We start from the raw sequence: 21294 nt of genomic DNA on the forward strand, positions 1-21294 counted from the left end.
AAAAAAAAAAAAAAAAAAAAAAAAAAAAAAACTATCCTTGAAGGACAATTAGGAAAAACATGCCAATTGCTATAGACAACCAGCATTAGGGAACATGAGGTGAGATGCTTTCTTCCTTTTGCAGCAGGTGGAGAGATTCAAGGCAAGTTTTCTTTGTGTAGTCCTGACTATCCTGGAACTGTAGACCAGGCTGGCCTCAAATTCAAAGAAACCCACAGGCCTCTGCCTCCTGAGTACTGGGCCTAAAGGCACACACCACTACCCCCTGGCTCTACCTTTTTTTTTTTTTTTTTGGTTTTTCAAGATAGGGTTTCTCTATGTAGTCCTGGCTGTCCTGGAACTCACTCTGTAGACCAGGCTGGCCTCGAACTCAGAAATCCACCTGCCTCTGCCTCCCAAGTGCTGGGATTAAAGGTGTGCGCCACCACCGCCGCCCGGCCCATCTACCTTTATTTTTAAACACTATATTAAATGAATTGTTTGTTTGTTTGTTTGTCTGTCTGTCTGTGACATGGTTTCACTATGTAGACCAGGCTGGCCCCAGAGACCCATCTAGCTGCCTTCCGGAATTAAAGGCGTGCTCCATCACATCCACCTGTTTGCTTGTTTTTCAAGACAGGATCTCTTCTATGCAAGACTGTCCTCGAACTTGCTAAGAAAGAAATGGCCTTAAACACCTGGCCCTCAAGAGACTGCCATCTCCCAGATGCTGGAGTTACAGGGACTAGTACACACAGTTTCTGCAGTTCTGGGGGATCAAAGCATGTCCTCATGCATGCCAGGCAAGCACTCTAACTGGCTACCTCACTAAACCTTAAACTAAGTTGAATTGAATTTTCACACAAAACTTTTTAGAGGTAACACTGGCTGTTGAACCCAGAGCCTCCACTTGAGGGTGTATTAAGCTATATTCCCGCAGTGTACATTAATTTTTACAATTAAAAAAGCTGTCATAGGCATTCATTTCCCAATTCCTTCTCCTTGACTGGACTCACACCCACCCACTCCACACCCACCCACGCTTCTGCCCAGTCCTCCAATCACCAATCTTGCCCCATCTCTACTTACAGATGCAGGCAGCGGCCAGCAGGCGGCCAGCAGCATAGGGAGCACCACAGCTCGGGAAGAGAGGCTGCACCATGTAGTTGGCAAAGGTGATGGCAATGACGGCCTGGCTGGTGGGTTCAATGATGAGCAGAGAAGTCCAGAGGCGGATGAAGGCAAGAAATCCCCCGAAGGCCTCCAGGATATAAGCATAGCTGGCCCCAGATTTCTTAATGGTGGTACCCAGTTCAGCATAACAAAGGGCCCCAAAGACGGAGAAAATGCCCCCAACAGCCCAGATGACCAGTGAGAGGCCAAAAGAGGCACTGTACATGAGTACACCCTTGGGGGAGACAAAGATGCCGGAGCCGATCATGTTCCCCACTATCAGGCACACGCCATTAAGCAGCGAGATCTCCTTCTTCAGTTTTACCTGCTCAGCCACTGGGCTGGCCCCATCCCCCAGAGCAGAGCCATCTGCCTCATGCTGAGCAGCCACTTCATACTTGGTGCCGTTGACCATGGCGGAGCGAAGGAAAGAAAGCCTTCACCAGCTTGCTTGCATTGCCCTCTAAGGAAGAAAGAAGGCTGTGTTGGTACAGAATCTCTTCCTCCCACTCCACAGGGCCCAAGACGGTCAGCACCCACCAATCCTTCCTCACTTCTGTCTCCCCGGCAACCTTTCCCCCCAAGGCTTGTCAAAATAACCCCGGACGTGGCTTTCCCCCCAGAAAAGCACCAGTCTGTCTCATCCTTAGGATGTAGCATACCTTATCTATCAGACAACTAAACCTTTAGCCTATTATGCCACTGGACAGGCGTGAGGCAGTTTGGTAAAACATTTTTCTGCCTCCCCACCACCCCAGCCCCGCAACACCCCCTACCCAAAAGTCTCTCTTCCCTCTGATTTCAGTTTCAAATGTCCCTAGCCTGAGATGCCTGCATGAGGAACCAGCCCTGAAACCAACTGATTTGCCAGATCCTCTTTTTGTTAATTTGCTGCTCTTTCCCCTAAGGAGTCTGTGTGCTAGCCTGAAGCTTTTAAAGTGCTCCTGCTACGGATACACAGCCACCTCCTTGCTCGGGAATATCCATTAGCAAATGGTCAGCTGGCATCTTAGACGTTGGCAAAGCCCAAGCAGCCCCACCCATCCTGAAAAAAAAAAAAAAAAAAAGATGGGTGATTCTCTTTGTACTGCTTTTCCTTTTCCAGATACCTGTCCCAGCCTCTAGCATCCCAGGCCTCCTGCCGCCAAATCTCTCACATCCACACCAGCCAAAAAGTAGGAATGATCTTTCAGAAGGATGGCCCAAATACACAGCAGAACTCAGAGATGACTTGGAGGCAGTGGGTGGTGGCTGCCCACCCACCACAGAACTGCTGGAGACATACCAGAGCAAGCCAAGGAAAGGAAAGAGCTATAGCCAGGCACCAGATGCCCTGAGATACAGTGCTAGAGACAGCTGCACAGCTGCACAAAATAGGAACGCTTAATCAGACAAATGGCGAAACACTACAGCCAGCGGCTCTGGAGCTTGAGGAAGTGACTGGACAGACAGAGAACAGCAGAGCGTTTAGCAAGGGGACAGGGTGGGGCACACTCACTCCCTGGCTCTGGATATAAGGAGGTTCCCACAGCAATGGCCAGCCGCAGTCTCTGAGACAAAGAGGCACACACACCCTCCAAGAACAGTGGTCTAACAGCTCCTCCTTCCTCCAGCAGTAAAAGGGAAACCCAGACAAATGCCTACCGGATTTAAGTCAGGTCAAGAAGGGAGGAGGAGGTGAGGGAGCTAGAAAAGGAAGGGGTGAGGAAAAGGGAGAGGAGCGTTAAGCAACCCTCTGGGTCCAAGGTTCACGGGCCTTTCACATCTGCGAAAGGGGCAGCTAGGAGCTCTTCGCTCAGCACTTTCTGTGATAAGAAGGTGCTCGGTCAGGAATCTCCTTTGTCAGCTCTGCCCCAGGCAGGACAGGAGGCCCAGAGGAATCTACAGCTAACTGGGTGTGCTCTCTGAAACCCTGGAGAATATAACAAATTACCAAGGACAGAGCACTGGTGGCACAGAACTCTGCCCATGTGTCCTCCACGTCCCACCCAAACCTCACTTCTCTCTCACCCGAAACAAGAAAGGCAGGAAGGTTATAGAATGGGACACATTGTTCACAGGCTGAGATTGGAGGAAGTACAAGAGTGGTTCAGACACTTTGTCTGGTTCTCTAAGCGAGAGCTCTGTATACTTCCTCATGCAGAGAGAGGGGTGGCTGCCTCTAAACTCAGAAGGCAGAGGGAGGCAACTTTCTGAATTCAAGGCCAGCCCGGTCTGCAGAGTGGGTTCTATGGCAGCAAGGGCTATACTGGGGAACTCTGTCTCAAAAAACTAAAATAATAATAAAATACACACACACACACACACACACACACACACACATGGAAAGCTGGAGTATAGCTTTAATGATAGAGTGCTTACCTATGACCATGCAAAAAATAGTGTGGAAATAAGGTTTCACTGAGCTATGCTAGACAGGCCCAGAATAAACAGAAAAGGTTCTACAATTTGAAAATCATGGTGTATTCTACCTTTATAATCTACTTTAAGTCTGATTACTGAGCCTTTTTCGACAGTCTACCTGTTCTGAAGCCCAGCTGTCTGTCCCTTCTTCTACCCTTTCTTCCCCTCTTTGGTTATTCTACAGAAATATACTGAGACAGTTAATCGCTCACCTTCCCACTCAGGCCCCTCACATTTTTTAGCTAAACAAAGATGGAATGATGGGCTTAGGCCTCCCAAAGACCATGCTTGAGCACAGAGAGATGGCTCAGCAGTTAAGAAAGAGTACTGTCTGTTCTTGAGAAGACCGGGGCTCCATACCCAGCACCCACATGGCAGCTCACAGCTCCAGTTTCAGGAGACTTGATGCCCTCTTCTGGACTCCATAGCAACTAATAATACACACATGTTACACAAACACACATGCAGGCAAAACACCTACCTACACACATAAAAATGAATTTTAAAAAAATTTAAAGATTGTTTCTCGGGCTGGTGAGATGGCTCAGTGGTTAAGAATATTGACTGCTCTTCCAGAGGTCCTGAGTTCAAATCCCAGCAACCACATGGTGGCTCACAACCATCTGTAATGGGATCCGATGCCCTCTTCTGGTGTGCATGAAGACAGCTATAGTGTACTCATACATAAAATAAATAAATAAATCTTTAAAAAAAAAAAAGATTGTTTCTCACAAGATAGCCCTACATACATCTGAAATCCATCTTGAAGACACTGTCCTGTTCTCTCAGCATCCCCTGAAACGCGTCCATGATGGTAGTGCTAACACTGCCTGAGTTCTCGTCAAGGCCAGACACACCACTGTGCATTTCAGTGCAGAAGCTCACTAGAATATATGCAGCTATGAAGCAGGTACTACACACTCTGCAGGGTGCCACAGTGGAGGAGGCAGGCATCGAAGATCACAGAGATAAGCTGTCTCCTCAGCTTCCAGCTCTCTGGCCCTCCATTGTCTCTGGTCACTTGACCGTCCCTTTAGACAGGAAACCACTCCAGGTGGCTCCCTAATGAGTTACCTAGAGCGGAGTAAGATTAGATTGGAAAGCAATCTGCAAAGTGAGTTCCAGGACAGCCAGGACTACACAGAGAAAACCTGTCTCGAAAAAACCAAAAAAAAAAAAAAAAGGAAAGCAATCTGCTGTCTTTAGGGGACAGCAAGGGCAGAAGCGCTGTCACTGCCTTCCAGCTGCACCTCCATTGTCATTTTGGGTGAGGATGAGAGGTGACAATGTCTACCCAGAGTGCTGTGACTTCCATTGAAGACACAGAAGCACACATCAAGACGCCTGCCCTTTCAGGATGAAAATGCACTTGCCATCAATGGAGTACAGACTCAGATGTGAATCCCTGGAAAGAAGAAAGAAGGATGTGAGGAGCCATGAGGCTAAGCTCACGGCTGGCAAAAAAACAAACAAACATACATACAACAACAATAAAAACCAGTGGGATCCTTAAGGAATTTAAGGATGGATGGAACCCACACCCCAGCAAACAGCATGCCCTAGTGGTCTCACCAGGAAGTACAACAAATGGAATCCTCTTCCCAACTGCCAGTAAGCCCTCTGCAATCAGGCACAGTAGGCTGCCATTCATGGAGATGTCCCCTCTACAGACTGCCATTCATGGAGATGTCCCCTCTACAGACTGCCATTCATGGAGATGTCCCCTCTTGCCTCAACCACTGCCTAGCACTAAAGGCAAGAAGACATCACTTCTGGCTCTCACTGTAGCGCTTCCACCACAGACAGCCTGGGAAAGTCGAGTCCCCGAGGATCTCCTGGAGGAACTCAGCCAGAGCAGATTTTACAGAAGCTGACAGACTGCTTGTCATTTTCCCTTTCTTTTGCTGTGCTCATCTCTAAGGACATCATGGGTATTCCAGAAGAAAAAAAATACACTTATTCTATAGTCTAAAGAAGTTTTCAATCCAGGGCTTCCAGGGAGCAGGTGGCAGAAGCCCAGGCGTGGAATATTTGACAGAGCGGCCAGCCAGTGCTGAACTACCATGCTGCATGCTTCAACAGAAACACCAAACACGCCCTTCCTCCAGGAACCCACACACAGTTCAGAGTCTAGATTGTGAGAACACACTTTCTCCCTGAGACCCCAGGGCTTGCCCTCCGCTCTTCAGCTGATCTGTGTTGCCTCCCTTAACAACAGAAACAAAACAGATACATGCTAGTGTAGTTGGATTCCTCATCAAGCCTCCATAGCTGCTCAGCCCCTCCCTCTCTGGTTCTCCATTTGTTTTTCTATTATTCCACTATAGCTAAAACCGTCCCTTAAAAAAAAAAAAGTAAATTAAAAAAGAAACTGTTTACTGCTCTGACCAGAGCTTCCATTAACTAAAGCTGAAGTCTCCAGACAGAGAGCTCTACCTAGACAGTGCCAGGGCTAGGGGGCCAAGAAATAAGGTTCTTCCTCTCTCTTTGGCCAATTTTCAGGTACTCCATCCTCCCCCTTTTTTCCCTACACATCCACTTTCCTCGCTTCCCCACCTCTTACCTGTCTGGAGACCTCTGGGCAAGTGCAGTGAGGAGGGGGCTAGCAGCACACTGGGGTGAGGGGTGGTAGTTAGGAGAATCGGGGGTATGACTTCAGCAGCTGTTGACACGGAGGAGCAGAAAAGGCAGAGGGTGCCTGGAACCAAAATGGAAAACAGGAAAACACATGTGTGACTCTGGCCGGCGGTGGGGAGGGGCCAGAGGACGAGCTGGAGCTGAGACTGCCTGGTCAGACAGGGAGGACCTCAGAGCCCGCTGGCACCCAGGCATCTTCTCCGTTGGGCTCCTCCTCCTCACCTCAGCCCGTAGCTTTCCTTGTTGCCCTAGCTTGTTGAATACTTAAGTGTACTTGCAAAGGAAAGTGCCCTCCTGAGCCCCTCTCTGCCTCTCCTCCACCCTGTGTCCTAACTCTCCAGTCCTGCCTTCTGTGCTTACTGCCTTTGATCTCAAGATCTCACCATGAGGCCAGTGAAACTCTGCAGTCCTATATCAAGAGTGTGTGCCATTTCAGCCTCTAAAACAAACCTAGGAGGCCAATGCATACCAATGAAGGCCACCTGTGGGTACAGACAAGTTTGTACCCAGATATCAGCTCAGATCTCTAATTGGCTGAGGAGTTGTCAACGATGGGTCTGAGTTACTAGGTAAAAACCAACTAGGCCTGTGCCACCCTGGGCACATTCCTAAAGTTGGCAGCCTTTCAAACCACCGTTACTTAAATATCTGTTAAATGTTTACTTTGCAGAAATGGAGAAAATGTAACCCTGGACTGGAAACGAGGAGAGGACTGGGGAGATGTTTCTGCAGGCAAAACTGCTTGCCTTCAAAACCTGACAAGCTCATCTAAGCCCTGGAACCCACAAGGAAAGGGAAAAAAGCAACTCCCAAAAGTTGTCCTATGGCCACACATGGTGGTGCAAGGTGTAACCCTCTATTCCCAGCATAGGCAGATCTCTGTGAGCTCCTGTGAGTTTGAACCAGACTGGCCTACATAGTGAGTTCAAGGACAGACAGGGACACATAGAGAAAGTTTGTCTCAGAAAAAAAAAAAGCACAGCTGTCCTCTGGCTTCCACACATACACTGTGGATACACACACACACACACACACACACACACACACACACACACGCGCGCCCTAATTAAAAATGTTTAAGGCGCTGGAGAGATGTCTCAGAAGTTAAGAACACTGGCTGCTCTTTCAGAGGACCTAGATTCAATGCCCGGCACCCACACAGCAGCTCACAACTGCCTGTAACTCATGTGTCAGGGGATCTGACACCCTCACACAGACACACATGCAGGCAAAACACCAAGGAACATAGAAAAATAAAAAATAAACAAAATTTAAAAATGCTATACTTTAAACTAGATGAGCCTCTTTATATTTAGAATCAGAAATATAATTTTCAGAAGATACCTCTTGCAGGCATATTAAACCACTGAAAATACAAATCTCTCTCCAGGGGAGTGGCACTTCACAGCACAAGAAGTATTTGCACAATCCAGGTGTGACTGCTGCCTTTGGGCAGCCATCTGTTCTGTAAATTACTCCAGATCTGGTCCAGATAAGGACTCCAGAATTCTGACTGGGGACTGGAGAGATGGCATGTACTGCTATTCTACAGCCACCTCGGTCTCATCAGGCAGCTCCCGGCTGCCTGGATCTCCAGGTCATCTGACACCCTCTTCTGGCCCCTACAGGCTCTGGCAGTCAAGTGCAGTACTCACGCATAGCATGTAGACACACATAAAAATAATAAAGTAAACCTTAAAAAGAATTGTAACTGTATCACTAGACAGGGAGCCGAGTTTTATGTTACCAAAAGGCAGAGATCAGAATTCACTGGCACCAAATCAGAAGTATTCCAAGGAAATGTGATGCTCTTTTAGATCCCAGGCCACTTCCTGGTTGACCTGCCCTTTAATCTTACTCTGGGGACAAGCCCAGGTTGTCAGTGAGGGAGGTTCACAGGAAGAGAGACAGAGCTGGACCTGCTTTCCCTCACAGAGGCGGCCTCTTGCTGGGACCACACAACCTCACTCCCACCACAGAGCTTTTGCAGTGTCTGTTTGACTGTTTGACTATTCTCCTTGCTGAGAACATTCTTCTCTGTGACATTTTTCATTCCTGGTACTATTTGTTTGTCATCATCTCAGCCAAGAGCAGATAAGCATCATAAGAGCTCTGTTCTCCCATTGTACCCTAAGAAGGTGGGGGAACCTCACACAAACCACCAATACATGTAAAAGAAATAAAGGGAAGGAGGAAGGGAGGGAGAGTGAGAGAGGGAGGGAGGGAGAGAAGGAGAGAGAGAGAGAGAGAGAGAGAGAGAGAGAGAGAGAGAGAGAGAACAATACTGTCTCTACTGTCTCTCTCAGATTTCCCCAGCTGGCTGGCCTCCTGGGTGGGTCCTTGAATTTGTCCTCCAGGCCACCCAGTGTTACTACCCTTAGCATCAGAACCAACCCATTCACTACCCCTAGGTTACTTAGAGTAAGGAGAATTCACAGATAAGTAATGTCTCCCATTTTGATACATTTAAGGGAAAGTCTGTGGTTTTCATTTTTACTGACAGGCCTAAAACAGTGTGAACTTGACTTTCCGGGCCTGGTGGCAGAGCACTTACCTAGCAATCACAGGAGCCTGGGTTCCATCTCTTAACAGTCAGTGCAGGTGGAAGCAAGTGAAGGTTGGGGTGAGGCATGGTCATTCAAACTCGGCATTTGGGATGTGGAGGCAGAAAGATCTGGAGTTCAAGGCCAGTCTCAATACATAATGAGTCTTAGGTTAGTCTAGACTGCAAAGAACCTGTTTCCAAAAAAGAAAGGATAGAGAAGATGAAGGAAAAGTGAAAGGAGGGAAGAGTGCGGGGAGGACAGGAGAGATGGTTCCATGGGTGAAATGGCTAAGTAGCTAAGATTGATGGCTGCCCAAACAGTAAGACCTGAGTTCTAATCCCAGCTCCCCGGTAAAAAGCTACTATGAGCCGGGCAGTGGTGGCACATGCCTTTAATCCCAGCACTTGGGAGGCAGAGACAGGCGGATTTCTGAGTTCGAGGCCAGCCTGGTCTACAGAGTGAGTTCCAGGACAGCCCGGGCTATAAAGAGAAACCCTGTCTCGAAAAACAAACAAAATAAATAAATAAATAAATAAATAAATAAATAAATAAATAAATAAAGCTACTATGAGTGGAGACAGGAAGACTGCTGACTCAGACCTTGTCTCAAGGGAATATACCTTTGCATTCTCTGATGCCAGGTGTCCACAGGCACAAGCACCGCCCCTGCCTCACAGACACACAGACACAGACAGACACACACACGCTCATACACCGGACTCAACATACATGTACACCAGAAATTAAACTGACTTTTGTTTAGCTAATGGAAAAACCAAAAGGCCCACATCTAACGTTCTTTCCTGGAGATCCTCATTTAGATGCGGCCCATCCCCCTCCACCAGCAGGCTCACCTTTGCCTCTCCCACGCTTCCTTCCCAGCTACTCTTGGGGCCCCGTCCTGCACCTCTCTTTTTTGTTGGGTCTTTCTCTTGATCTGCAGCGCTAAAATATCGGCCGCTCAAGACCCGACCTAGCCACAATCACCCGGCTTGCCCTCGAATGGGCAGGCGCCGACCAGGGCTGGGCTCTTCCCTTTTATCTAAGAAGCTCAAGAATAAGGAACTGTGGTGAATGACCGCGAAGGAAGCAAAGGTCTGAGAACCAGAGACCCTGCAAGACGACCCCCAGCCCGGCCCGGCGCCTGCACGATGAGTCCCCCCGGGAATGAAAATGACTGCGGATACCCTTAGAGACGAGTCCTCTGCCCCAGGCACACTCAGCTTCCTCTTCCCTCCCTCCCAATCCAGCCCGAGCTGTCAGCCAGACGGCGGTCTGACCAAACATTCCAACCCTAGACAGTCCCTGCCTGCAACCGAAGAGCTGGCTGAAGCTCGGGAGGAACCCAGGCCGGTAAGCCCCGGGGGCAGCGGGGGACAGGGGTGGTGGCTGCTTGCAGCTGGGGGGGAGGGGTCTCCCGGACTTTATCTCTGCCTGCCTCCAAGTTCTGACTCTCCGCCCCCTCGGGGGAGCTGTTGCATCAGCTTCTAGGTCCCAAATTAAAGAAAGTGGCCACGGTGCCCCGAAGGTGTCCTGAGTAGTCGCCAGGAGGCAGCACTTAACCAAAAATAGCGGCTGCAAGGGTGACCTGAAGACTGAACTTTCCCAGTGAACCTTTCATCAAACCCAAGCAGAGACATATGGGAGCTCTGAACTTGACAAGGTGGCACATGCTTGTAATTCCAGCACTTAGGAGGTGAAGACATGAGGATTAGAAGTTCAAAGTCGTCTTTGGCTACACAGCAAGTTGAAGGCCATCCATTCTCAGAAAAGAAAAAGAAGAAAAGGTCTTTGAAGGACCAGAGTGATAATGGCTCTTTAGGAGTGCTTGCCCAGCGTGCATGAGTTCCAGACAGTCAAAGGTGTACCTTAGGTGTCTTCTTTTACTACTCTTCTTATTCCCTTGAGAGCTTCTCACTGGGCCTGAAGCTCACCGTTTTAGTAAGGCTATCAGCCCAGCAAGCTTCTGGGACTTGCCTGTTTCTCAGTGAGCCAATCTTTAATGGTTTTTTGTTTTTTGTTTGTTTGGTTGGTTTTGGTTTTTCGAGACAGGGTTTCTCTGTGTAGTTCTGGCTGTCCTGAAATTCACTCTGTAGACCAGGCTGGCCTCGAACTCAGGAATCTGCCTGCCTCTGCCTCCCAAGTGCTGGGATTAAAGGCGTGTGCCACCACCGCCTAGCAACCAATCTTTATTGTTGAGGTAGCTTCTAGAGACTCGAACTTGGGTCTTCATGTCTGTTTAGCAAACACCTTTACCCACTGACCCATCTTCCCAGCTATATGATTGCTTAAAACGTTTTATTCACTGATACTTGTACACATGTATGTGTGCATGTATGTGATGATGATGGTGTGTGTGTAAATGCAAGTGCATGCATACCACAGAGAGTGTGGAGATCAGAGGGAACTTTCAGTAGGTTCAGGGGATTGAACTTGGGCTTTCAGGTTTACACAGGAGTATTTTTATCTACTAAACCATCTCACTGGTCCGCATAGATTTACTTTTTAAAGAATCTGGATCAGAGCAGATGCGGAAGGCCTAGAATGCTAGTACTTGTGAGGCTGAGACAGGAGAATCCTGTACTGGAGACCAGCCTGAACTACTTTTCAAGTAGTTCTGTCTCAGTAAATAGGATACAAAAGCGTATAGATGTGCTTTGTGGAGGTTCCTGCTGAACAGAGGTTTGTAAATCATTTTTCTTGCATAATCCAGCCTTGGCTTTTGGGGGGAAGAGTGGGATCTCACTTTGTAAATCCTCATTGTAGACCAGTCTGGCCTCAAGGTGACAATGATCCACTCTTCCTTTTGTCTCCTAAGTGCTGGGATCAAAGGTGTGGGCCTCCATGCCTGCCTTTGGCTATTTTTTAAAAACTAACATTGCCTACCCACCTTTAAGACAAGCCAGGTGAAAAGGCACACACTGTTTAAGAGATGTCACAGTTGGGGCTAAAAAGATGGCTCAGCTATTTAGAGAGTTTACTGCTCTTGCAGAGGACCAAGGTTCATTTCCTAGCACTGACATGCTGGCTCACAACCACCTATAACTCCAATTCCAGAGGATCCAATACCTTCTTCTAATGTCCAGGGCTCATGCATGAAAATGGCACACATACATGCACTCAGGCACATGAACACACACATAGTAGATTTTTAAAATAAATAACAAAAACATATGTTCCAGGTGGCACATGCCTTTAATCCCAGCACCTAGGAGGCAAAGATCCCAATGGGTAGGCAAGACAGAATGTATCTTCAGGGTCATAGCTGACTTATCTTGAAGCTGGGTCATTTAGTAAAATTGATCTACTACTAATTTAGCAGAAATTTGATAGCTCTGAAAAAGAATAATATATATAGTCAACAGACAGTTTAAGAATAAGTAGCCATAGCCGGGCGGTGGTGGCGTACGCCTTTAATCCCAGCACTTGGGAGGCAGAGGCAGGTGGATTTCTGAATTCGAGGCCAGCCTGGTCTACAGAGTGAGTTCCAGGACAGCCAGAGCTACACAGAGAAACCCTGTCTCGGAAAAAAAAAAAAAAAAAAAGAAAAAGAAAAGAATAAGTAGCCATGATGGCACTAGCTTGTAAGCACTCTGGAGGCTGAAGTAAGAGGACATCTGTAAGTTCAAGGTCAGCCTACCCTACATAACTGTCTCAAAACTGGGGGATCTGGAGAGATAGCTGACCCTTGTCCTCACCCTTCACCACCACCACCACCATGATCAATATTGTCATTGATGATGAGCTTTTGTACTCTGAGCACTGCGGGGAAAGATTTGGTTACAAAGCCGTCTCTCGCAGTTAGTCCAGGATTCATGGTCAAGGCCATGAGTTCATGTGCAGCATCTGGCCTATCAACAATGCTGAGCCAAACAAAGATGTCTCCCAGGTTCTTATCTGTACCTTCTGAGTGCCTGGGTGGCTATATGTATTGGGGTAACATTGGGGGTGGGGGATGTGAGTGTGTAACAAAATGCTAAAGCTGTATGTTTTATATATGGAACCTAATGGCCATGAAAGGCAAAGAAGTCTAGGAAACAAAACACAGGAATCTCAAACTCAATTTTCCATAGCTCTTGGTTCCCTTGTTCTCAGATGAAGTACAGAACATATTCAGTGCGACAAGACAGAGCCACTTTCCTGTGTGACAAGGCTGGATAAGTCACTCAAGAAGGCTGTGCAGATGTCAGACTCAACTGTTCCATAAAGTTCAAAAGCTGGTGGACTAGAGAGATGGCTCAGCAGTTAAGAAAACTCACTGCTCTTGCAGAAGACCCAGGTTCAATTCCTAGCACTCACGTGGCAGCTCAAAACCACCTGTTACTCCAGTTCCAGGGGCTCTGATGACCTCTTTTGACCTCCAAGGGCTCCTGCCCACACATGGTGCACATACACACACTCAGATACACACATATTGATAAAAATAAACATTTTATAAAGAATAGTGGCAATGCCAGCAGTCTATTTGTTTGTTTACTTATTTATTGTTTTTTTTTCAAGTCAGGTTTCTCTAAGTAACCCTGGTACTTAGAGAACTGTACTAGAACTTTGTAGAACAGGTTGGCTTCAAACTCAGAGATCTACCTACCTCTGCCTCTCCGTGAGCCACCATCACCAAGCTGCAGTCTATTTATAACCCATAGCTTGCACCTCTGCTACACTAAATTAACCATGTCAAAAGCTGGACTTGCCTTTCTCTTCCCAGATTTTATAGTTCTCATCCAATTTCCTGTCCTGTCCCCCTCCCCCAAATCCTCCAGCTCTTATTCTGTTGAATGACTTTTATTGTTTTGTTTGACAGGATATCACTGTGCAACCTGGGCTGGCCTGGAACTCACTACATAAACCAAGCTGGCCTCAAATTCACAGAGATCTGTCTGCCTCTGCCTCCTGAGAGCTGTGAGTAAAAGCTGGTGCTACCACTCCTGGCACACATGGCCATCTTTGCATGTTTTATTGTCCATGTTTTACTCTCCCAAAGACACTTCCATCACTTTGATTTTGCCATCTGATGGTATTCTGTGTGACCTATCAAGAGACAGAAGAGCTGCTGATCAGACTCCCTTCTGTACCAACGGTGCTAGCACACGGCTATCACCTTGCTTGTTACTGCAGAATGTTGAGTCTCACCCTGTTCTTCCAGCTTTTAGGGCACCCTGCTCTCTCAGTGGAAAACTATGGAATTCTACTCCTGCCTTAGAGCCAGAGGCTTAGCTACGCACATTTGGAAACTGTTACTTTCTCTATTTTAACACTTCCTGTAAAAAAAAAAAAAGTAACTCCAAGATCACTTTGTGCAAGTGTGTATGTGTGAGTGTGTGTGTGTGTGTGTGTGTGTGTACTGCTGAGATGAAACAGGGCCTCACACATGGCAAATACACATTCTGTCACTGGGCCTTCTACCCCAATGGCCACATTTGTTTCAATCTTAAAGTCTTAAAAACTTCAAGAAAATCTATACAGTGATTGCTCCAAAGCTATCTAATTGCCTTTGTAGGTTCAGTAAGAAAAGCATATGTACATTTTAACCGTGTGTGTGTGTGTGTGTGTGTGTGTGTGTGTGTGTGTGTGTGTGTGTTTACATTTGAGTACAGGGGCCCTCAGAGGCTAGATGGGTCAGATTCCCTGAAGCAAGAGTTACAGGCAATTCTGAGGTGCCTGTATGGGTTCTGAGATTCAAACTCGGTTCTTCGAAAGAGCAGCAGTAGAAATGTCTTTGAAAAGTAAATGTAGAGAAGGATCTGGAGAAATGACTGGTGGTTGAAAGCATCCTTGTAGGAGCTGGTTTGATTCCCAGCACCTACGTGATGGCTCTCAGTGATCTGTAACTCCAGTCTCCGGGGATCTCATGCCGTCTTCTGGCTTCCATGGGCACTAGACATATACATGGTACATGGACATACATATAGGCAAAACACCAATACACATAAAATAAATCTTTAGAAAAGAAAAACAAGTATGTGGTGCTGAGGGGTAGCATGTTCAAGACCTCCGACCACAAAAGAAAAAAAAGATGAGAGATGAGGCAGGCCACCTTAAGATACAGAGTTCGAGGACAGTTTGAGCAACTTAAGTGAGACTCTTGTCTCAAGTTAATAAAAGATGGGGTCAGGCACGCTGGCTCTCACATGTAATCTCAGCACGCAGGAGGAGGTTCAGCTAAGATATCACTGCAAAATTGAAGCCAACCACACAATGAGCTCTAAGCCAGCCTAGGCTACTGAGATCCCATCTCAAAAAAGGAAAAGGCTTTATGTCATAGTAGTACTCTATGTGCACACTTCATATACTTTGTGATAGAGTTTTAATTTTCCAGACAGGGTTTCCATACCACAGGCTGGTCTGGAACTCATCCCCTACTTCCACATGCAGTCTCCAGGCCTGCTTTTCCTTGTTTTATTTTGGGTGAGGGTAGAGGGGTGCAACCTGCGGCATCTAGTTAAGTTCCTTTTGTTCTTCATTCTGTCCCATCCTGCATCATTTTGTTATCACAGCGTTCTGCCTGCATATATGCCTGCAGGCCAGAAGAGGGCACCAGATTCCATTTCAGATGGTTGTGAGTCACCATGTGGTTGCTGGGCATTGAACTCAGGACCTCTGGAAAAGCAGCCAATGCTCTTAAAGTCATCTCTCCAGCCCCCAGTTTTTATTTCTTAAATAAAGGATCCACCCTTCCCTTCTTCCAAAGCACAACTCCGAAACACTTCCAGGGTAAAAACTCCCCAGTCTTGTAGAAGGAAATGACAGACTTGATACACTCGGAAGACAGGCCATCACACCACTCGTGTTCTCCTTGCTCTTGTTAGCCTGCGTCTGTATCTAGCTCAGCAACCCCATAATGTAGTTTTGTCATTAAGGATTTTGGCATACATTACCACCCTTGAAATATTTTCAGGAAAACTGTAATATTTATTTATTTAATATTTGTATCAATAGAGACATGGGAGGTAGAAACTGAGGTAAAATCCTGCTAGCTCAGGGAAGTAACTTTATTTTTTTTGTTGGGTTTTGTGTGTGTGTGTTTTGTTTGTTTGAGACAGGGTTTCTCTGTGTAGTACTGGCTGTCCTGGAACTCTCTCTGTAGACTAGGCTGGCCTCGAATTCAGAAATCTGCCTGCCTCTGCCTCCCAAGCTATCTATTTATGGGCCTGATCCTACAACTAAACTGCTAGCTCCTTAGAAATATCTATCTTTGTCATACTACCCAGCTAGTTCACCTTTCTCTTGAGCTCCTCCAAACCCAAGGGGGCTCCTGAGCTCTCTTCCCTAGAATCCTGTTTCACCTGTGCCCTGACAGCTGCTTCTCTGTGGTTCCTGCAAGCCCTAAGAGAATCCTTCTCTTACCTGGAGCTCCTTCCCTAACTAAGGCTCTTCCAAGCCCAAAGAGAGAGCTAGTAAAGGTCCAACTGCAGTAAAAGAAGTCTCTAGCTCCTTCCCTACACCCTCGGCAGGCTGAACCAGGTCGTCTTCACATCTTCACTGTAAGAGGGCTCAGAGCCAAGCCACTAAATGGAAGCCAGGCCTCTACTCCTAGTTATTTGGGCCACCTTGAAATACAGAGTTCAAGGACAGTTTGAGCAACTGTTCAAGGACAGTTAGAGCAACAGTTCGAGGCCATCCAACTGACTTGACCTAGACCTAGAGTCATAGAGCAAAGACCACAAGACATCACCCAAGCATTTTGCCTTAAAATAGGTAGACCTCTCTATTCTTTGGCATCTTCTTATCTATTTGAGGCTGCAGAGGCCAACCCTAACTGCATCTCTTCAGGACACACCTAACTGCACCTGACAAACCAATATCTAAGCTTCTATATTTTGTTAACAATTAGGTTTTCTATGTGTAGTAATCAAATATCCTGTAACAAAGAACCAAGAATTCAAGAGTTTCTAAACCAAGCTTGGTTACAGAAGACCCTGTCTCATAATGGGAGCAGGAAAGGTTAGGGAGGAGAGATGGAGGAAATAGAAAGGGAAAAGGAAGGAAAGGTGAGTTCCTCAAAGGCAGAAATAAATACCAAAAGAGAATAAATAAAGCCAGATACAGTGGTACAAACTGGTAATCCCAGTATTTTAAGGGCTGATGCAGGAACATTGAGGGTAGCCAAGGCTACCTTGCAGGTACTGGGTCATCCTGAGCTACCTAGCAAGATCCTCATCTCAAAATGGGTGGTAGGGAGAAAGGCAGCACTAGCTTATGGGCTGAGTATCCTTTATTTGAAATGTTTGGTATTGTCAGCATCACCGGTCTTGGTCAATCTTGTTTACACTGCCAACTAAAAAATTAAAAGGCAGGAAAACCTCAAATGTGACAGGAAACAGTGGAGAAATCTCGAACATAGCAAACAGAGCAGACAGAATCAGCATTTGGAGAAAGGCTTTTTTGAGGGGTGAAGGAACACATACATGCATCAGACCCACAGAGAGAAAAGTGTCTTTGCAAAGCCAAGAAGGGGGACTCAGAAAACTGAAAATCCAGTCTTTTCTCCAAGACTGGGGTTTTAAGTCTCTGAAGTTTTCCTCCCCTAATTTAGGGTTGGTCAGTTTAAAGAAAAGTAGGATGGATGGTTGCCCCACAACCGTTTTTGTAACATGTACGGATCCAGCCTTGAATTTCTGGAGTCACCGTCAACAGGAGGTCTACTGGGAGGGAGAAAAAGCCCACAAGACCCTTAGTTTATGCTGCCAGGCTTTTGACTCAGGCTAGGAGGAGAGGAAGAAGCCAGACATCTTGGAAATTCATCATTATCTAGTCATGGTCTTATCTGTCTGCCTACCTGGAAATCTGTCCAGCTCCTGGGCACTTAATACAGAAATGCCTGATTTGGGAACACTTGAATATATATTGTATATTGGGGATGGACCTTTATTCTAAGCATAAAATTCTTTCATGTTGGATGTTATTTTTGTGTATGCTGGAGATGAATCCACAGTCTGAGCATTCTAGGCAAGTACTCCACCACTGCCCTTACCAGCCCTTGGTGCACCTGCTTTCTTGACTAAAATTCCATCATGACTTCAGGTGTGTAACTTTCCATTGTAGCATCATGCTTGGATTCAACGAGTTTGATTTTGGAGCACTTCAGAGCTCAGTTTTTAGGTTTGGACCACTCAAAGTATACTTAACTCATGAGAATGTGTGTGGTGGATGCTCTTGAAAAATTGGAATCAGGGCCAGAATCTCTGCATTCAGGAGCAGAGGCAGATGTAGCTCTATGAGTTTGAAGCCAGCCTGCCTGGTCTACATACTGAATACCATAGTTACATGGTGAGACTCTGTCTCAAAATATAAAAAAATAAAATAAAAAATTGACACCAGTACAACTTCCTCAAAAAAAAAAGCGTAACAGGGTCCTCAGACCCGTATTTCCATACATATTCTTGCAAATAACATATACTTCCTTTCCCAGCATTGGGCTGTACTATTAGTCATGTCTGTGACCATTTGTCTTCCCTAGACTCAGTGCCTTATCTGGGCTGTTTTTAGCTATCCTTACAATCTCCTAACCCATTCATTACTTCTTCGATTCTTTTGGATGAGAACCAAATTTTTCAGACTCGTTCTACACTTGATCATATCATGATCAGAAAGCAAACGTTAAAATGATGCAGAAGGCTGCACAATGAAGTTCCTTGGGATGTGACACTTCTGAGTTACCCTAAATTTCCAAAGTCTGGAGAACGTCCAGGAAAGGTCTTGGAAACAGCTGCGAAGGATTCGGTCACAGGTATCTCGACCACCTCGGAGGGTGCAAAATGAACGCGCGGGACAGTTCCTCCTGTCCAGAACACCCAGCCCGCAGCTGACTCTCACTTCCGTACGATGACCCAAGATGGTGGGACCCGCGATTGAAAACCACATTCAAGATGTCGGCTTCCGGTTTTCCCGGCAGCGTCCCACGTGGCTACCGGGGCCACGCCCACTTCCGGCTCCCTGCTCCGGCATGGCTGCTTTAGGGACCTGGCTATCCAGTGAGTGATTGTGGGGTTGGGAACCCGGGAGTCGCAGGGCGACCAGCCTTCTAACTCCCTGCTCTTCCAGTAGGTGTCCGGAGGTTGCACAGCAGCGTAGTGGCGCGGGCCGGCGGCCAGTGGCGACTCCAGTGAGTGCCGGGCGGGGGCGCGGCGGGACCTGGCATCCCGCCGCGTCCTCACCCCCACTGTGTTTCCCCCCACCTAGGCAGGGGCTGGCTGCCAACCCTTCTGGCTATGGGGCCCTCACGGAGCTTCCTGACTGGTCTTTCGCGGGTGAGCCTTGATGGCACAGTTTTGTTTTGTTTCTTTTTCCTCTGAGAGACCACCTCGGTAGGGATTAGGGGCGTGTCTGGGAAAACATTGACCCTTTTACTTAGGAAAGAGATCGAGAACTGGAGCTGTAATTTTACCTGAATACGTAGCCCGTTGTCAGTTCACCTCTGAAGACAGAGGGATTGCTGTGAGGTTAGTGCTACGTAGGGAATCCCTGGTTATCCTGAACCACAGAATGAGACCCTGTGGATCAATAAATAAATAAATAGTAAATTGGCTAAGGAAAGTAAGTTGTAGCGGATCATGTCCTGAAGATTACCTTATGGTAACACTAACTTGTGCTGTCCTGGGGCTGGAAGTGTGCATAACTTTTATCCTCTCAGAAGGAGACGTGTGATGAGTGTATTTTGAGAATTTGATTACAAATACACAATGAATTCTTTGAAAAGCTCCTGAAAAGAACACTGAAGATCCCTACAAGTCTGAAGATGGCAGACTCAATACAGAAGTCTTTTTCTCTTCAAAAAAAAAAAAAAAAAAAAAAAAAAAAAAGCTTATGGGCTGGAGAGATGCCTCCAATGCAGTGGCTGTTCTTCACCCACAGGGTGACTCACAATTGCTTGTAACTCCAGTTCCATGGGATCTGACATCATCTTTTCACTTCCACCTGTACCAGGCACCCCCACGGTGCACAGACATACATGCAAGCAAAACACCCAATCACATGAGAATAAAACTTTTAAAAAGCAAACTTTAAGAAGAGTAATGATGCATGCCTGCAATCAGCACTCAGGTGGCAGAAGCACTGAGAGGTACACAGTGAGACCCTGCCTCAAAGATCAAAAGGGGAGTGGGGGAACACCTGCATTTCATTATACAGTGGGATGAAGTTTAGCAAAGACTCACTTTGAATGAAAGGTTTCTAAAGAGAAAAGTGATTTCAGCATGGCAGACGACCCTAGGTCACTCTGTGTGAACTGGAAGAGGGGAGGTAGCAAGGTGCCTAGACCACATTTAACACTTTGCCTTTCTTTCGCTTTTGTCTGTAGATGGCCGCCCTGCTCCCCCAATGAAAGGCCAACTTCGAAGAAAAGCTCAGAGGGAGAAGCTTGCAGTGAGTGGCTGGAACTCCAGTAAAGGCTATGTTTATAAGTGGAGGGGGAAATTTTAAATCATCATGTATCTTTGTTTTCTTTAAGGTTGATTTTTATTTTATATGTATGTGTTTTGCCTGTATCAATGTATGTTCATCATTTGTGTTCATGATACCTGTAGTGGTCAGAGAAGGATGTCAGATCCCCTGGAACTGGAATTACAGATGGTTGTGAACTCTGGGGTGGCTATTGGGAGTTGAACTGGGGTCCCACACAAGAGCAGAAAGTATTCTTTAGCCTCTGAGCCATCTTTCCAGCCCCATAAGTTAGAATCTGTTTTAAGTTGTGTTGTACTACTTTACTCTTTGGCAGTGCTTAGGAGAAAATCCAGGGCTTCCTGCCTGATAGACAAGCCCACCAGTAGCAGCTATTTCTCCAGTCTTTACACTCAACTTATTTATTTTCTTTCTTTCTTCCTTCCTTCCTTTCCTTCCTTCCTTCTTTCATTTCTTTCAATGAGGCATGTAAAACCAGGCCAGCCTCAAACTCACAAGAGATGGGGCTCCCTTTACCTTCCTAGAAATAGGATCAAAGGATGTATCACCCTACCTGGTCCAGGCCAAAAAACGCGTACTGTGAGAAGGGAAGACTGGCATGGGGCACTCACAGAAAGGAACAGTGGACGTTCTCGGCTTCACGTTGTCAGCATGAAGCAGTAATATCCAGCTGAACGCTTGGCTTTGGGGGAGAAAGGATATCTGCTCAATGGTACATATGCTTGAGCCCCAGATGTTACTCACTGTTTTCCTGTCTATTTCAGAGACGAGTTGTACTGCTGACACAGGAAATGGATGCTGGATTAGAGGCATGGAAACTCAGGCAGCAGAAATTGGAGGAAGAAAGGAAGCGGGAACATGATCTTAAACCTAAAGGGATTTTACTGAGAAGCCCACTTCCAAATCAATAAAAATCAGCTCCTGTCCCACTTTCCCAGCCTCTCTCTGGCTTTCTTTTCTATTGTCTGAATGCTTTACCCCAGGTAGAATCAAGTCATTTTTCCTGCCATTTGTATTGATAGCTAAAGACCTCGGGCACCGGGAACAACTTAAAATCACTGCCTGTGAGGCTTGGTTCGGTGCCCTTAGTACTCACTCCATCCCAGCTCAGCCAGACTTTGCTCTGGGATCATTTTGCCCCTGATGCTGAAGATGTGCC

General features: G+C 46.7%; 2 protein-coding genes across 12 annotated transcripts in view; one reads left to right on the plus strand and one right to left on the minus strand.

Annotated features, from left to right (window-relative positions):
• Positions 1 to 21294, minus strand: part of Slc7a7 (solute carrier family 7 member 7) — an 88184-nt gene that overhangs the window by 36884 nt on the left and 30006 nt on the right. The window contains exons 1-5 of one of the 9 annotated variants that reach the window (XM_028788435.1): positions 9926 to 10016; positions 8747 to 8928; positions 6119 to 6253; positions 4929 to 4960; positions 1069 to 1615 (exon numbers count right to left, since the gene is read on the minus strand). In XM_028788435.1, coding sequence (XP_028644268.1) covers positions 1069 to 1567 — 499 coding nt within the window. In that variant the 5' untranslated portion in view covers positions 1568 to 1615; positions 4929 to 4960; positions 6119 to 6253; positions 8747 to 8928; positions 9926 to 10016. Of the gene's footprint in view, positions 1 to 1068; positions 1616 to 1814; positions 2172 to 2261; positions 2498 to 2650; positions 2790 to 4928; positions 4961 to 6118; positions 6254 to 8746; positions 8929 to 9592; positions 9744 to 9925; positions 10017 to 21294 lie in introns of those variants that run through there. The other 8 variants (XM_028788436.1, XM_028788437.1, XM_028788438.1 and 5 more) reach the window with 8 other exon arrangements.
• Mrpl52 (mitochondrial ribosomal protein L52) lies at positions 18665 to 21068 on the plus strand. Of its 3 annotated transcripts, none has more exons than XM_028788446.1 (5): positions 18665 to 18709; positions 18783 to 18840; positions 18918 to 18985; positions 20035 to 20099; positions 20900 to 21068. In XM_028788446.1, exons 1-5 carry the CDS (start codon positions 18682 to 18684, stop codon positions 21044 to 21046), a joined length of 366 nt encoding a protein of 121 aa, XP_028644279.1. In that variant the 5' UTR covers positions 18665 to 18681; the 3' UTR covers positions 21047 to 21068. The 3 variants fall into 3 exon arrangements, with proteins under 3 accessions (XP_028644279.1, XP_028644278.1, XP_028644280.1); XM_028788445.1 differs by having other exon boundaries at positions 18676 to 18709; positions 18780 to 18840; XM_028788447.1 differs by having other exon boundaries at positions 18676 to 18709; positions 18780 to 18840; positions 20035 to 20118; positions 20900 to 21011.

Source organism: Grammomys surdaster, unplaced genomic scaffold, assembly GCF_004785775.1.
Source record: "Grammomys surdaster isolate TR1022 unplaced genomic scaffold, NIH_TR_1.0 125750, whole genome shotgun sequence".
NCBI classification, from domain to species: Eukaryota; Metazoa; Chordata; class Mammalia; order Rodentia; family Muridae; genus Grammomys; species Grammomys surdaster.